The sequence below is a fragment of the Neovison vison genome, chromosome 7 (genome assembly GCF_020171115.1).
Source record: "Neovison vison isolate M4711 chromosome 7, ASM_NN_V1, whole genome shotgun sequence".
Classification (NCBI taxonomy): Eukaryota; Metazoa; Chordata; class Mammalia; order Carnivora; family Mustelidae; genus Neogale; species Neogale vison.
In genome coordinates this window covers 114,540,970-114,558,527 of record NC_058097.1, presented here as the reverse complement: position 1 = coordinate 114,558,527, position 17,558 = coordinate 114,540,970, and the positions used below count along the sequence as shown (strand labels likewise).

Below are 17,558 nucleotides of genomic sequence, written 5' to 3'. Positions count from 1 at the left end.
TCTGTCCTCAGGGTAGCTAGTAAGAGGCAGTCACAGCTGCAGTCCAAGGCACCAGGGATTCAGCCAGTCCCTACCACCCTCCCCCCACCCCCGCCCCATGCAAGCAGCTTGGGGTATTATGGGGAGGGCGCTCTGTCCCTGCTGCCTTGGTCACTGGTGGTGACTGAACACACCCCCCCACACACTTTGTGGCACTTTGTGAGTCACCAGATGCTTTTCCCTGTGCATTCCCTGTGCATTACCAAATGCTTTTCCCAAACATTCAATATCCTTCTTATTCCCATTTTACCAATTTAGCAAACTGAAAAGCGTGTCGTTAAGTAAGGATATCAAGCTCGTAAGTGACTGAGTTGAGATTGAAATCTGGGTACCCAAACTCCAAATTTTGGGCTCTTCCCTTCCCCTGTGTATCGCTGAAATCACTTGCTCCTTCTTCCCTTTCCTCTTCAGTCCTTGGCCTGGCAGACCTGAACCTCCATGTTTACCCTTTGAGCATCAAGATCACGGCAGCCCAAGAGAACCTCTGTCTTAGCAAATGAGGCTCCCAAAGAATCTTCTGTCCTAATAATCGTACCTCTGTGTGTTCAGGGAGGGCTTTTACATGTTTGCAGATCTTTCACGTTCTCGTTTGGTGGCCACCCTGTGAGGTAGGAGGACAGCTTATCTAAAGAGGTTAATTAATTTGCCCAGCGGTGGGGGTCAGAATTTAGATGGACGTCTTAGTTTTTTGTTCTTTCCACTTGACCATGAAATGGACTAGTACTTGAGAAAATCAGAGAGCGGCACCGTGGTTAAAAGAAGGTCAAGACTGGCTGAGCACAGCCCTGGTGAGAGCCCCTGGTCCCTAAACCCTCAAAGCCCTACCTGCTGGTTTTCTCCTATTCCACCCCACCCGGTCCACAGCAGCAGGAGGCACAATTGCTGGTTGTCTTCCCTCTCACGAGGGGAATAGAACCAGTCTTGTCCTTCTTACAGAAATGACTCATGAATGCAGCCACTGTTCACCTATGTGTCAAGCACTTTCAGCTGTTAGCATTGGTTACCTCCTTTAATCCTCCTATAACCTTGTGGGGAAAAGAGTCAGTGGGTTCCAGTCTCCTGATCTCTTTTCAGTGTGCCTTATTCTGGCAGGGTACCTGGACTTCCCAGCTGGGCTTGGGCCAGGCCGGTGAGCTGGAGAAGCCACAGGACCCACAGCCTCGAACACACCTGTTCCCTGCACCAGGCAGCTGCAGCCTCTGTGTCTGCCAGCTTGGGTTGGGGGCCCTGCAGATGCCGGCAGGAGAGGCAGGAATAGGCTTTGCCTGGTGCCAGGGGAGACTTGAGCGTGGTTTTACTTCCAGATTATGGCTCGAGCAGGATCACTCCCCTGACTATAGTCAACAGCGGAAATGTTATCTCTGATGCCAGGGAATCCAACTGCTTCCAAGAGCAGGGAGTCTGCTGGAACCCCCGGCCCAGAGAGCCCAGCCCAGAACGCAGCCTGGAACATCTGCTCCCAGCATCCAGTCTAGAAGCCTTAGCATGAAGCATCTGGTGCCGCCTTTTCTGCTTGGAATGGCTGAATTTCTCCCACATTCTTCTTAGGCCACCTCGCCCAGCACATTCCAGGAATGCCTGAGCCCAGTGCCAGGGAAGGCATAGGGTTAAGCCCCAGGGTCGACTCACTGGAACCAGGACACCCTTTGGTCACAAGGTGGAAGTGTTCCCTCAAAGACACTTCATTAGTAAGTGCTTGTTCCCAGGGTCCTGGCCAGGCAGCTGCTGAGGGGGACAGTCACAACAGGACCCAGCCCCTCTGTCCAGCCCCCAGACCTTGGGGATGCCTCCCACAGCATTGACCAGCCCAGCCCCGGGAAAGGCAGCTTGGTGATCATTTCCCTTGGGTTTCGTCTCCCTTGGGAAAAGCAGTGTAACTCTCCCACACTGTGCTCTGGGCCAGAAGGCTTGCAGTCAATCCCATAAATATTTTTTTGAGTTCATCCTATGTGCCAAGTTTATATTATAACGACCTTATCTTTCTCCTACTCATCGGACTGACTCTTTTTTATTCAAAACCCTTCTTGGAACTTAACACAATGCTTTACACATTGCAGAGCTCACTACATGTTTAGCTGAACTATAGTATGGAGATCCCTTGACTGGGGATCCTTTCCAGTCCTGCCTCTGGCTGCCTTGTCTCTCAGCATTCACCTTCTGGCCTGACCCATCCCTGCTCGCACTTCCCCAAATATCTGATAGCAGCTAATACCTGCAGCATGCTCACCAAATAGTGAGGTTCTTTACCAGGCAGCTAACGTGCATCTTCTCATTTATTCCTATAACAGCCCTGATGAAGAGATGGCATGATTTGTAGCCCTATTTTACAGACAAGGAAACCGGGGCCCAGAAGGCTTAGTGCCCAAGGTAGAGCCAGAACGTACACTCGGGCAATCTAAACCCAAGGGCCATGTTTCTAGCCCTGAATTCCAACCCCTTGAATGCACCAGACCGCTTTGCATCCTGACCAGGCCAAGGGGATTCATGCTGGCCCCTCACACCTAAAACATCCCTACCCCTACCCCCTCTCCCTGCGGCCCCCCTCTACACAGCAAACACTGATCTGTGTGTCGGGTACTCTCTTCTATTCTCTCATTTTAGTCTAGCTGTTACTGTTTTCTTTTTTACAGTTGAGAAAACAGAGGCTCAGAGAGATTAACTCACCCAAGGCGACAAAGCTAGTGATCACCAACGCTATTTCTAGAGCGCGTTGCCTTGCCCAGCGCGGCCATTCTACTGAATTTACGCCTCTAGTTCTAGGGCTGCTGGAAGCAAGCCCGGAGCCTTGGTGACCTCTGTGAGGATGGTCTCAAGAGAGCGACCTGAATGCTTCCCTGCCCTGTTCGGATCTCTCCCCAGCCAAGTGCGGCTCCTAGAGGGACCTGGTCAGGCTGAGATGGGCACAGTGAGACAGGGCTTCCGAGACGGGCGCGGCTTTTACTGGACTAGCGCAGGGCTCCAGCTCGAGCTGCCCACAGGGAGGACTCGTACCGGGAGCAGTGCGGAGTCTGTGTTGAGAAGAAGAGAGATAAGAGCCACTCCAAGACCTGGACATGTCATGGGGAAAGGCCAAGACTCTGAAAAGCCAGGAAACTTGCAGGGAAGGAGAAGCTGGTTGGATCCAGGGAAGGTTTGGAATGTGCTCAGAGAAGGTGGGGAGGTTGGGCTGAGAGTGGGGCTTGGCTCAAGCAGATGGGAAGAGACAGACAGTGCTGGGTAGAAACTAGGAAGGAGAAAATTCACTGCCTCGGAGTTAAGGTGGAAAAGCACAGTCGCAAACACCTACTCCATGCTAGGCACTGTTGGAAGTATGAATTCAATCAGAGAGAACGTTTTACATTTAGAACCCAGAGGTAGACCAGACAGGCCAGTGAGGACTGAGAAATGTGAGATCACGGCTAAAGGCATGAATAAAACCATTCCAAAGAACTGGTTTTCAGATGTATTGATCTGTTTATTTCCCCTCCAGCAAAAAAAGGGGGTGCTTGTGTGACTCAGTAGATTAAGCATCTGACTTTTAATTTCGGCTCAGATCATGGTCTCAGGGTTGTGAGATCGAGTCCCATGTTGGGGTCCGAGCTGGGCATGGAGCCTACTTGGGATCTCCCCGTCTCCCCCTGCCCCCTCTTAAAACAAACAAATAAATAAATTGGGGTGCCTCCATGGCTCAGGCTGGTCATGATCTCAGGGTCCTGGGACAGAGCCCCGCATGGGCATCGGCTCCCTGCTCAGCGGGGAGTCTGCTTCTCCCTCTGCCCCTGCCCCTGCCCCTGCTTGTACTCACACACTCTCTCGAATAAATAAAATCCTATAGAAAATAAATAAATAAAAATAAATAAGCATAAAAGTAGATGTACTGACCCGTTTAAAATCAGAGACTGTGGACCCGCCCCTTGGCTGCTTGTGTGGCACGCAAGGGCCTCTGCGGGATCCCGTCAGTGGCTTGAAATGGGCCATGGGTGGGAGCATTTACAGGGTGGAACTTAGCCAACGCTACAAAGCGGGGCTCGCTATCCCCTTGCCCCGGTAGCCAGTTCGCTGGCTCGCCAGCCTGGAACGGTGGTGTATTTATGGGGTACAGCCTACTTAATGAATCCGTTCAGCGAGCACGGCTTTGGTGCATACTCTGTCCAAGCGGCCGACTCTAGGGTCGGCCAGGTGCCAGAGATGGGACAAAGGATAAAACAGACACAGAAGCTGCCCTCACGGAGTTAAGGACCTAGTGGGGGAAACGGAAACACTCTTCATGCAACCATGAGCCATGCCACAGAGGAGGAATACGGGAGGCAGCAGCCACCCACCCTCTCCTCCTGTACCGCAGCTTGCTTTTCCAGCATTTCCAGTGCAGACGCAAAGCACACAGCCCTTGCTAGTTTCTCACGGCTCAAGCCTGCAGCTCAGCATTCCCTATTGATAGCGGGTAACTTGTCCCGCGCTGGGCAGGCCCCTTCTTCCAGTTCTCAGAGAGCTTTTGAGTCTTGCAGGGGAGAACCAACGCCCTAGCAGAGTCTTCTCAGCAAAGCCAACCTCCTCCACCTCCTCCCCCTCCTCGCACCTGGCCAGGCCTAGCTCCCTGCCACTCTGCTGCTCCCCAGGACATCATGGTTTCCATGGGAACCCACTCACTTCAAAGGGGAACGAAAGAGACCGTAGGGGAGGAGGGAGAGCGAAAACTGGATTAACCTCACCCTCCTGGCCCCATCTCTGCCGCTTGGCAACCTAGCTGCCAGGTCCTGGCCAGCACCCAACGCTGTCCATCAGCATGCAGGGGGTGGGGTGGAGTGGGGTGGTCCAAGCTAAGTTAGAACTTCTTGGGGGAAAAGCCCCAGGGATGAAGTGGGGGCGGCTAGGGAAGGAGAGAACTGAGCTAGGTCCAAACCTGAGGTCCCCACTTCATGGGGCATCCCCTCCTCAGACCCCCACTCAGCCTGGCTCCTGGGCCACAAACACAAACACAATTACCCGCGATGTGCATCCAGTCATGGGATCTGCTCGGATTAGACTGCAATCATTAATCTGAGTGGGAGCTCCTGGTTGCCTTGCTGATTAGCCCAGATGATGCTCTGGTATGATCCAATTAAAGACAGACTGCCTCCCCTCTCCCCCACCACACACACACACACACACACACACACACACTCTTTCCACATCAGAAGGAACTAATACATTTCATTAACACGTCCTCATACACAAATAAAACCTCGGGGGCACTGGCAGGCTCCCTAGGCTCACAGGCACACCCCTCCCTTTTGTCACACAGTCCCCCTACCCCCCTGCAGGTTCCTGGCCAGAGAGGAGCCCCCTCTACCCTTCCTTCGTCTGTAGTTCTGGGAGGGGCCGCGGTGGGGTCTCCCAAAAGTCGGTGCTGGGCACTAATGTGAAGGGAAAGAGTCTTGTTACATTTATTGACATAAAATGCCGACTCCCTGATGCGCTTTGGAGCTGCCAAGCTGCCCCAAGGCAGGCAAATCTAATTAAAATTACCCGACCCTTCAGGAGGCTGAGCTCCCTCCCCGGTCATCCTGCAAGGGCTGCAGAGAGAGCAGCTGGTACTAATGGGAGAGGTGTGGTTGTGGGAGAAGACCCCGGGCCCCTGGGGCAGAAAGGACTGCAGAGAGAAGCCTGGCAAAGGTGCTGGTTGTCCTGAGATGCTGGGCCGCCATGTTTGGCCCCGCAGTTGGAGGCAATCAACCTGGGGTTCCTCCTTCATGGTCAAACAGCTGCAGAGGTGATTTGGGCAAATGCCAAGGGCTGTTGGGGTCTCAGCCCAGTGGGAGAGGGTATAGCTCAGGTGGCCAGGTGAGCAAGAAGAAGTGTTGGTTGGAGGAAGATCTGGCCGATTGTATTTCAAGTGACATCATGATGGGCAGCTCCCCTGGGAGAGGTGACTCACTTCTCCTGCAGGGTGGCCTGGGTGGGGAATGAGCCTGCGGTCTTGGGAAGGACTGGAGAACCTATCCGATTTGTAGCAGAAAAAGCGCAGGTTCTTGCAGGGGCTCTCGTGATTTTCCTAAGCTTACCGGTTAGCTTCTGTCGGGAAACTCAAGCTCAGAGAGACTAGTACACAAAGGTGGTGGGACACAAGCCTGGGGTTCCAGAACTTTTTGTTATACCACTAATCGGGGGCCTTTCCAGGCTATGGTCTGTGCTCACAACAGGTCCCTGTTCCCTAGGAGTCTTCAAAATGCCTAGGATGGTGCATACAAGTCACGTGGTTTGAGTGGGACCCAAGGGTCTGCACCTCTAAACAGCTCCCAGGTGATTCCTTCTGCCAGGCCCTGGGCCATCCTGTGGGTTACAATGATCTACATGGAGTATGGCAGCTGTCCCCCCAAGCCATGAGACCATCAAGCTGCTTTCAGAGGCCAGGGTACTCTCCTCCGCCTTCTCACTCTCCCCACACAAGCACAAGCCCACCTTACAGTTTCATTTCTAGGTGAGCGAGAGGCTCATCTCCCCACACCCAGCTGCTCTGGCCACTGGCCATTCATGGAATGCAGAGGCTCTGGTCCTTCTGGAAGGGCCTACTCCAGCCCATTTCTTTTTTTTTTTTTTTTTTTTTAAGATTTTATTTATTTATTTGACAGAGAGAGATCACAAGTAGGCAGAGAGGCAGGCAGAGAGAGAGAGAGGAGGAAACAGGCTCTCTGCTGAGGCAGGACCCTGAGATCATGACCTGAGCTGAAGGCAGCGGCTTAACCCACTGAGCCACCAAGGCGCCCCCCATTTCTCCTTCTGGTGGACTCTCTTACTAGCCTTTATGATCAAACTCAAATATTGCCTCCTCTGTGAAACCTTCTCTGTTAAAGATCTGAACACACAGTGTTCGTTTCTTGACTGTTTATCTATTCATTCCCACACATTTGCTTTTACAGTTTTCCTCTCTTTCCCCAAAGGAGGACAGGAGCACTCAGTCTCTCTGGCAGGTACTGTGACCAGATCTGGGGGTTCTCTGGGTCCAAAGCGGAGCTCTCTCCGCTGGCCCGCTAGGCCTGGCCTCTGTGCCCTGGGCGGAGTACGGCCCAGGCACGGCGACTCATGCTTCCCCGTGGGCGGGGAAAGACCCTTGCGTCGGGATCTCCGGGTCGGGGCTCACTGCTCCAGACTCCATGTTGGCATTAGGGGCCTTCGGCTCACCTAAGCAGCTAAAAATAATGCCAACGGTCATGACAGTAACAGCAGTAATTACCGCCATTCCCAGAAAAGCACTGTCATTGTGGGGAGGAGTGAGGAAGGAATTAATCCTCATCCCCTTCATCTGGGGTGGACCATTCCACCTGCTACTGATCCTGGCACCTGCTGCGGTGTGTGTGAGGTCACAGGTAAGACGTGCTTGTGAGGCATGGGAACGGATGTGCTCCCACTAGTGAGTGCGAGGAAGGGTCCAACCTCACTGCTCAGGGCTGACTCAGGCATCTTTTCTAGGGGTGTGGGCTCCGCAGACATAATGACTAAAATCTCTGCTGGGGCTTCGTTCAGGCTGCTCTCGGACAACAGCCACTTCTTAACCGCATACACAGAACAGCCAGCCCTGGGGCCCCTCCCACCCTCTACGAACACTCAGGGCCGGGCCCTGCTCTCAGCGGGCTCCCCATCTGGAGGGAGGCCGAGGAAACCCACACAGCCGCACACCACAGCTCTTGCTAGAAAACAAAGACAACCGTGAATCCGATGTTGATGTGCTCCAAGGACCAGCTGCATTAGATTCATCTGGAATGCTTTTGAAAACATTTGTCTTCCTTTTCCTATAGCTTGACCTCCTGATTCTGCATTTCTGAGCATGGAGCCCAGAAACAGGCATCTGGATAAGCTCTCCCCAGTGATTTTCGGGCATACTAAAGTTTGGCTAATGCCAAGTCCTGGATGGTCCTGGCAGATGTCCAGTGGCCCGGTGGACTTCCTGGAGTGAAGACCACAATGGGGGACACGCAAGGAGAGCGTCCCGAGGTGGCCGTCAGCTGAACTGAGGGTTTCTGATGCCCACGAGGGCTCAATGCCTAGCTGGGATGAGGAAAGGGTCCTTCTGGAAGATTGTTTCCTGGGTTCTTTCGCCCCTCACTAGACAATTCCAGGAAGATAGTGTCAACCCACAGCGGCCAGCTGAGCTATGTCCAGAGTGATTTGAGAGAGAAGGTGGTGAGGAAAGTGGCCGTTGGCCATGGTCTTTAGGAGCCCACCCGCTGGCCCGCATGCTCATCTCGCAGGGCTGAGCTGGACCGGAGGCTGCCTCGGCGGGGCGGGGAGAGGGGGGCAGCTTCCAGACACAGCTGAAGTGTCTCCTACCTGTACACAGCTCGCTTGTCAGCCTCCAGCTGGGCCTGGGGGTCAATAGGGGCACTGGGCACCGGTGTGCTGGCAGCAGCTGAGGGTGCGGAGATGTGGACAGCCTGGGTCTTAGAGGGAGCCTGAGCCGTTGCTGTCATCTGCAGAGAAGAAAGGGGAGGCGGCAGGTTAGTATGGCCAGGACAGCTGGTCCCCGGGGAACCGTGAGTGGGTAACAAGCATCCATTTGTTTACGTGCTCCAGTGAGGAGAAAGCATTCTTCAGATAAGAACATTCTAGAGAATGATTGAGGACCATAGAAAACCAGGTGGGGCAGGCACCAACACTCTTCAAAAGAGATGATTCTTAATGCAAATGAAGGTGGTGACCTCTGCCAAGATGCAGAAAAAACCCACAACGGTGAGCCCTTTAAATCGTGCTTATGGGTCATTCGGGCTGTTCTGGGCAGTAATAAGTTGATTTGATGACTTTGAAGAGCAGGAAAAAAAAAAGCTGAATCGTTCTCATTTGCGTAGAGCTTTATTCCATTTCGCTGGAGCCAGAAGTAACTGTTTTAATGTTTTTGATTGATAATTGAATGGCTTTCCAAATTTGGTTTCCCTGGAGCTTGGAGGTAAACGGATTTTAGTGGACACTGGAGAGAATTCTGTTCTTAGCCGTAACAAGTATTTTGGGTAGTGATTTTTGTCCTATGTGATGTTTTCAAAGGTGTCCCCAGGCCCCAGAGTTTGTGCCAGAGTGACACCTTTTAATGTTATACATTGGACTTTCTGTATAAAGTTTTATTTAAAGAAGGGATTCGATGGCTTAAATTTTTGGATGACCATCATTACAGAATTTAATGCTTTTATAAGATATTTTCTTTAGCCAAATGGATCCCTAAAATGTCACAAATGATGACATGCCTCAACTCTTCACTTGTGCCAGCCTGTCCACTGCACCAGCGCTGTTGGGCTTGATAGACTCATCTGTCCTGTTTCCACCTTCATCCATGGCACTCTACAGACATAGCACAGGTGCTTAGCCTTTGTTGAGAAAAATGAATGAGTGAATGAATGAATGAATGAATGAATACATCTTGAAAGAGTCAAGATGTTTTGGTGTTGGAATGTTCATCACACGATCTAGGTCCCTGCTCGTGGAAGGAAAATCATGGTCCTTCCTTCCATCTAAGCACATTATTGCTAGTGCTGATACCCGCAAGATATTTGCTTTTGCTGTCTCATTTACCTCATTTAGATTTTTGCTCAGGTGCCATGTCTTCAGCATGAAACAGAGCCCCTCTGCCCGTTGCTGTCCCCTTCCTTTGCTTTCTTTCTTAGGCTTTTCTCTGAGCAGATACTACATATCTACTTGCTTAGTTATTTTCTCTCCCAATCCCAGCTAAACTTTAAGCTCAAGAGGGCTTGATTAGGAGTTGTAATCCTAGGACCCAGAATAGCCAGGCACTAGGAGATACTCATAAATATTTGTGGCTCAATAAATTAATGGCAGGTGGCGAATGAACTCAACTATCTGCTTTACTTTACTGGATCCCCATCATTTTTTGTTAGGAAGAAATACCCTTGTCACTGTGGACTGGACTGGGGGAACTCTCCCAAACTCAGAGCATGGGAGGCTAGACAGAGCATCATGGTACCTTCAAGCCAGAAGACAATAGCCTGAACCCCACTGTCTCCCATTATTCGCCTTTGACCTTGGGCAAATCCCTTAACTTTCTTAAACTCCTACTTTTTCATCAGGAAGCAAACTGGTGTCATTTTAGGACCCATGGATATTAAAGAGGTACAATAAGGACCAAAGTGGAAACAAATGTTTCAATTTTCAAAATAGAGAAAGAGGGTGGAATCAGAAAAACTAAATACCGCTCATCTTTGCACAGATCTGGGCCAGGCTCTTTTATCCACTGATGCAAGCAGTCATTTCTTCAAACATTCCCTGAGTCCCTGGGCACCGAGCTGGGTAGGCACTGAGCTGACAAGGGTGAGTACCTGCTCTCTTGGAGCTGTTTCTGGATTTAACACAGTGGCTACACTGGCAGGTGAGGAAAACGTGTAGACACAGATGCTGTAAGTGATCTCAGCAAGATATGTCCCACGACACCCTTGTGGAAGACATGGAGAGCCGTGACCGGTGGACAGCTGCGTGGATTAGGAAGCTACACCCTGAGGGTGCCATTTAAAGACAGAGGTCAGCTTGGGGAAGGCTTCTAGGACATGCTTTCTCCTCGGCCCTCTTCGTCAGTATTGTTGTCAGTGACTGAAAGGGGGGCTGAAGAAATGCTGAGCAAATTTATAGGTGACATGAGATCCAAAGATCTTTACAGATTTTGGCCACAGGCTAAGTCTAATAAGATTAATTTTCATCTAATAAGTCAGAATTTAATGCTTCTAACACTTGAGCCAAAAAAAGAAAATCAATAAAATAAGTGCAGAACAGGAGAGACATGGTTTAACAGCAGTGTTGGAGTTGACCGAAGGCTCAATATGTCCAAAGTGTAATGTGTCTATCAAAAACCAAACCAAAACAAAACAAAACAAACCACACAGAGACAAGCAACCTCACCTACTGCTATCTGAGGATGGGTTAACAGAAGCATGACTCACACAAAGGCTTTAGTCCCACTCCTCTCTGCTTAGACAAGAGGAGAGAACGTTCAGAGCAGGTTGGAGAAGGGATTGTGCATTATGTTGTAGGAGGAGTATTTGAATCTGGAATACGTAAGAAAGATTTAAGGGACAGGGTAATGAGACATGGGAGCCCCCTTTGAATATCTGAGCAAGGGATTAGACTCTATTGGTTTTGTTCTGCAGGCCCCAAAGTGTCAAACTACAAGCGATGCATTCGGTCTATAGGAACATGGAGACAGATCGGGGCTCAACCGAAGTAGGCTTCCCAGCCTTTGAGCCTTTTGAGGCTGGAATGGGCTCCGTCCCAAGGCGGTGAGGCAGTAAGTTTCCACTAGTGCAGGTGCCAAGCAGGGACTGATCGGCTGGGCCCCTGTGGAGGGGATGGAAACTCTAGCTGGGCAGCATCTGAAGTCCGCACAGTGACGGGCTCGGACAGTATCGGGGTACTCTAACAATCACCATCCACGGCACGGTGTTGACCAGATGCTTCGACTAGAGAGGACGCACGGTATACAGGAGTGCTTTGGAAGCCCCGAATTGCTCTCAAGATGGAGGGGTCGTTGTTATCATTAAACACATGATTTCCAGAATATGCTTCTTTTCTAAACAAGGCACAGCTATGCCTGCAGTTTCTTTAGGGGTGAGGGGTAGAGGAGGCTGGTATGTTCCGCTTTGCCCACTAAGGGTGAATTTCCTCGTGTTCCCATGAAGACGGGCATCTGGGAGAGAGGGATGAGGGGGATGCTCATTTCCTCTGCCTCCCCTCTCTAGGCAGGGCTGCAGGTTACGAGGAAAGCACAGAATAAGAATAAATCAAAGCGGTCACTTGCCAGCATCCTGAGAGGCCCCGCTGAGAGGCTGCTCCGGGGGCTCAGGGAGGGGGCAGGGGCAGCAGAGAGCAGACCTGGTCTGAGCGAGGACTATGATTCAAATTCACTTAGCCCCTGGGGGCCAATTCAGCAAACTCTGCATTTCCTCCAGGTTTGGAGAATGAGTATTTACCACCAAATACATCCCCTTTCCTAGCCAGGGGCTTCATCTCCCAAGAACTGAAGCTCCAAGGGAGAGAACCCCCCACCTCCCCAGCAGCTGCCTCAAGGGCTAGGGGAGGAAGGCCACTTGTGGAGGTGCTGGGAGGAGGTTTCCGGACAGCCCAGGGAACTGGTTGTCAGCCATTTACTAGCATGCCTAAATGTAATGCATTCGCTCCCAGTAACTGCCCTTTTCTGAGCGGTCTGGGTCTGGCAGGTACAGACTCCACGAGGCCACATGCTGTGTTCACAGCTGGTCTCAGAACTGGCCACCCCAGACTCTGAACCTTCCCCCGAGAAGACCTCAGAGCACTCTGGAAATTCTGCCTTGGCAGCAAACTGGGACAGGGTGTGGGGACGGCACTGCATCAACACAAGGACTGTCCCTTTCCAACAAGGAGAACTGAGGCACAGAGGAGGAGAGGCAAAGTTGAACAATGTCTTGGGTGTTTTCTGGATGACCAGAAAAGTCTCAGAGAGCAGAAGGAGCAGGGAATCTGAGGCCCTGAGTTTAATACTCCCTCTGTCGATTATTAGCTACGTGTCTGGGGGCAAGTTTCCCGACCTCTTTGACCCTTGGTTTTCTGATCTGTAAAAAGCAGGGGTGAATACCTACTGCAAGCCTGTGAGGAGTAATCAAGAGAACGGGGTGGGGCACCTGTGTGGCTCAGTCAGTTAAGTGTCTGCCTTTGGCTCAGGTCATGATCTCAGGGGTCCTGGGATGGAGCCCCACATTGGGCTCCCTGCTCAGTGGGAAACCCGCTTCTCCCTCTCCCTTTCCCCTCCCCACCACTCCTGCTAGCTCTCTCTCGAGTAAATAAATAAAATCCTAAAAAGAGAAAAGGGAAAACAAGGTAATGACTAATGGATGGAGAAGGCCAGCAACATTCCCTGGAAGGAGAAGGGAGTGCTCTGAGAGCCTCCCCAGGGTTCTAGGGTTCCACCTTCTCTTACCTTAGGGTCCTTTCTTGGGCTCAAGACCCTGGGGCCACCATTCCATACCCTTTCCTTCCATGAAAGCTAGAACCACTGGACTTCTCTCCATCATTCAGCTGGAACAGGCCCTGCCTTAAGCTTGGAGGGCAAGGGCCCTGCCCAGATACTAGGTTTAAAACATGTTGAGATGGAAGTTCATAATTTCCACCCCATCCTAAATCAGAGTGGGACGAGTTGACGTTCGTGAGCTGTGTGTAGAGGAAGGCAAAATCTGCAGGCAAATCCTGCAGCCTCTCTGACAGTCTAACAGGAAAATGGGTAGGAGATGCTTCACCGTGCGATTTGAGAAGCTCGGCTCACCTTACCTATCCCCGTTGTCCGCACTGACGCTGGCACGCCCACCCACACTTTTGTTTCTGCGAAGCACCACCCCTCCCCAGCTGGAGGAGGAGAGTGGCCCCTGATGTTCTAATGAGCTAATAAAATACTTCTATAGGCTTTCACATTCAACAGTCATCCTGTGCAGTAAGCTAGTGTCGTCCCCAATTTGCACGAGAAAACTGAAGCCCACAGAGACAGTTAGAGACCACAGACGGGGGGGTGTGTGTGTGTGTGTGTGTGTGTGTGTGTGTGTGTGTGTGTAAAGGTTGGGGCGAGAACCAAGGGCTTTTTTTTCCTTTGAAGAGGAGGATGGGAAGACCTCCCCTGCCCAGACCCCATCCTCTGCTCCGTCTTCCGTCTTGTCTTCCGGTCAAGTGACAAAGGGGACAGAAAGGAAGGAGCCAGAATCAGGTGGAAGCGTTACTTCTCAGTCATGGTGGGCCTGGGGAGTCTCCACGCAGTTTCTTGCCTCCACTGCGGCCCAGTGAATCCCCATCCCCCAAGAGGCGATCCGCAGACAAATCATTCTCTAAACACTGGTCACAGGCGATGCGAGTAAGGGTCCTTCTGTGTGGAGCCCAGGCGGGAAGTATGGGTGGTTCTTGAACTGAAGGCGGCCGTGCTGCTGGCTTCACTCACTCCGAGGAGCCTGAGCCCCAGGACCCCATCACACGGGGCTCCAAGCCTTCCATCACCAGCTGCTGTCAGCCTCTCCTCAGGGCTCCCCTCTTTTGCTCCTGGGAGGTGGGGGCCGGTGGCTCAGGATGAGGGATGACTCCGGAGTCCTTCTAGCACCCCACAGAGGTGGTTCATGGGAGACACTGGCATCAGGTAGAATGGAATCCCACCTTTGCCACTCATTACTGGCCAACCCTGGATCCAGAACTTCACCTTCCTGATCTGTGACATGGTGATGATGCTTCCTGCCTCCCACCACCACGGTGAGGACTGCTGCTTCCTCCAGGGGATGCTGGCTGAGCCTCGGCAGTGGTCAGGTCTACCTGCTCTGACTCCCACGGCCCCGGCATGCTGTGCAGCCACATGGACAGACTTGCCTCTCTCTGGGACTAGCTTGCAAGCCCCTGGAGGGCAGGGCTGGGTCTTTTCTGTTTACTCTTGCAGCTTGGGGGTTGACAGAGTATCCAAAACACCTCTTGAAGGCAGGGATGACTGGTGGGGAGGAGGTCGGCTTCCCCTCCAAAGATAGCTTTTTGGCTGCATGTTTACCTTCTTGACACTGAAGGCCTCAGGCCAGCCGGGAAGTCAGAGTTGCTGACTGCACACTTCGGGAGCGGGCATCCAGCCCAGGGCTGGGGAGAACGGGACAGAGCATGACACGCTGGCCTGAGCATTTCTTCTCGACATGCCTCTCTGCCTGCGTGACTTGGGCAAGTTCCTCAAACTTTCTGATCCAGGGCCCTCACCTATAAAATGGGAACCCCAGTACCCACAGTGCAGGGTTGTTGGAATTAGATGATGATCGCTTCTCGGCCTTTTGGCTAAGATCAAGTGTTGGAATTAGATGAGATAATGCGTGCAAAGCAGCCGGCACTTATGAGACAGTGCACAGTAGTTACCATTAATAGACTCCCCAGTCTGGGGCTCACACGCGGAGTTGGTCTCTTTGGCTTCTGTTCCACGGGCTGCCTAGGTGGTCCTGCCCTTGTGAAGGGGACCCGCTCTCTTGTAAGCACCCCGGGGGAATGGGGCAGGCTTGGGCTCAGGCCCAGGGAGGGGGGCAGTTCCCACAACTGCCCACAGTTCCCAGAGGAAGTGTGTGACTCAGTTCGTCTGAGCCTCAGTTTCTCCGTCACAGACAAATGGGGCTCATCATCTCTTTTCTCAAGGCTGCAGTGAAGCCGCTCGCGAGGGTGAGTGGCACCCAGCGAGTGCTCAGTAAACCTCGTTTCTAAGCATTTTGCTTATCTTATTCCTTTCTGCTAGTCTTCCCTCCAAATCCAAACTCCACTCCCTATCCCTACCTTGCCCCAGACACCCCAGCTCCCACACTGTCCATGTCGCACCCCCCGATGCTTGGCCTCGCTCTTGGTGGTGACTCCAATACCCAAGAACCTCTGAGTCCTTTCTTCCTACTCTGGACAACCTAGGCCTGCAGCTTCTCAGTGTGACTCAGCAAGGCCACCCCTCCAAAGAGGACACCCCATCTTCTGAGCCCTCCACCTGACCCGGGCAAGGAGGGAGTCTCCCATTCCCGGTGCCTGCCCCACCAGGCCACAGAATCATTGTGTTCTGGAGAACACGGGGCTGCAGAGGCCTGGCCCACTAGGGGCTGCTGAGGCTTCGGGAGGGCTGAGCTGGGCTTGTCTGGGAGCTGGTACTCTGTGTGGTGCCCGGGCAAGCTGGCAGGGAGGGATCTGGTTCCCTCAAGCCAGGACAGAGTCCAAGGACCTGGAAGGAGGTCAGGGCTCGAAGCTATTTGGTAAACATCAGGTTTGGCCTCAACAGGTGGGAGGCAGCAGGGGGGCAAGACCAAAAAGTGATGTTTTTGTGGGGAGGGCACAGCTCCAGGGGTGCTCCAGGCCTGGTCCTGCTCCCTGACCCTGGTTTTGTCTCTGGTACAGCACCCTCCCCTTCTGTTGTACCCTGATCAGACTCTGCCGTGTAGGGTTGCCTGAACATGCCCGATGATTTACATCCTTCTGCCTCTGCTCCCGCAGCTGCCTCAGCAGGAAATGTCCACGTTTTCCGGGCCTTGCCTCCCTCTCGACCATGTGTAAACCTACCCCGTTTTCAAGTCTCAGCTGAGCAGTAAGTCTCCCAAGAAGCCTTTCCCAATACTCCATACCCCCTCAGACCGAGGTAGCCTGTGTATGCCTCTAACCTAAACGCCTTTGGGCTCCTTCATTGTCTGTCTTCCCCAGTGGACTGATGTCCCAGCCCCCATCCCATTACCATGCCTGGCTCACGGTAGGCTCCCACGCGTTAGATGCCTGAATCGCTGACTGAGCCAGCAGATGAGAGAGAGAGGGGGGAGGTGTCGAAAGGTTCAGGGATCCAAAATTGGGGAGGGGTAGACAGGGGCTCCTCTAAATGACCCCCAAGCCCCCAGTCAGCGTAGGACGAGGAAGAGCTGGCTCGAAGAGGCTTCTGGAACAGCAGACCTGGGTCCCCTACATTCTGATCCCAGGGCCCACTGGATAGAACGAACCACAGGAAAATGACTTCGTGGTGTAAAATGAGGGGTCTTAGTTAATTAATTAGTTTTAAAAGGGTTTGCAGGCAGTGGTTTTCAAAATGAGGCTTGTAAAATGTTCACTGGCCCTGTCTGCACTTGTGGGGTGTTAGTGACATGTGGCTGTTGGGGGCAAGGCTGTGAACTTAAATCAGCCTTGCTTCCCTGCTTTGGGCGTTACCAGGCAACTGTCTGCTCTCCCCGCTTCCCATCCCTCTCCGGAGGACCCCTCACTTGTGTAACAGTCCCAAACCGCTGATATCCAGTAGGTCCGTTAGTGGGTGTATCAGAATCTCAGTGTGTGTGTGCCTCTTTGGGGCTCGTGCGTGTGTGCCCACGTATGTGTGTGCGCATGCGTGTGCAGGGGTATGTTCACAGCTAGAGACATATTTGATCATGCCTATCATACTCCTAATAAAAAGCAGAGTAATGAAAGTTCAGCACAATCTTGGCTACTGAAGACGTACAGAAGAGAGCAAGCGAAAACTCAGCGTCAGGGTCATGGAGGTAAAGAGGTCAGGAAGACTGCTCTGCTTTTCCTGCCCACACTTTCAACAACCCTGTGGGGCGGGGAGGGCACACATTATTCCCATTTTATGGATGCAGAAACAAAGACCCCAGATGGACTACAAGCTCATCAGGACAGGGACTGTGCATACAATATGTATGCCTTGTACTTAGGACAGTGTCAATTAGCAATAATCGCGCCTCGGATAAACCTCATTGGCCACGATACTGCCACTGCGCAAAGCTGTACTTAGGACAGTGTCAGCAAGCTCACAGAGAGCACTCAATATTGAATGGATGCGTGGACAGAAGAAATAGTACTGAAATGACTGGCCCAAATGTGTGCCACGCATCAGCAGTGGAGCTGGGACAAGCTCTGAATTTCTGCCATGTGGGGTCATCCCACTCCTCCGGACCGCAAACTCCAAGGACAAAAAGCCCTCTTGGGCCCTCCCTTGCCCATCTCCCTCCTTCTAGACCCTGTAGACACCTAAGCTTCTAGAAGATCATACTGAAGGGAGGCAAAGCAAGTTCAAGTGCTCCCTGGGGCCGCTAAGG

General features: G+C 52.3%; 1 protein-coding gene and 1 pseudogene across 4 annotated transcripts in view; both read right to left on the bottom strand.

Moving 5' to 3' along the window:
* PKNOX2 (PBX/knotted 1 homeobox 2) overlaps positions 1 to 17,558 on the bottom strand; it is a 304,551-nt gene that overhangs the window by 53,302 nt on the left and 233,691 nt on the right. For all 4 annotated transcript variants that reach the window (XM_044258141.1, XM_044258138.1, XM_044258139.1 and 1 more), the window contains one exon: positions 8,323 to 8,462. In XM_044258141.1, coding sequence (XP_044114076.1) covers positions 8,323 to 8,462 — 140 coding nt within the window. The remainder of the gene's footprint in view (positions 1 to 8,322; positions 8,463 to 17,558) is intronic.
* On the bottom strand, positions 17,083 to 17,246 carry LOC122914726 (annotated as a pseudogene).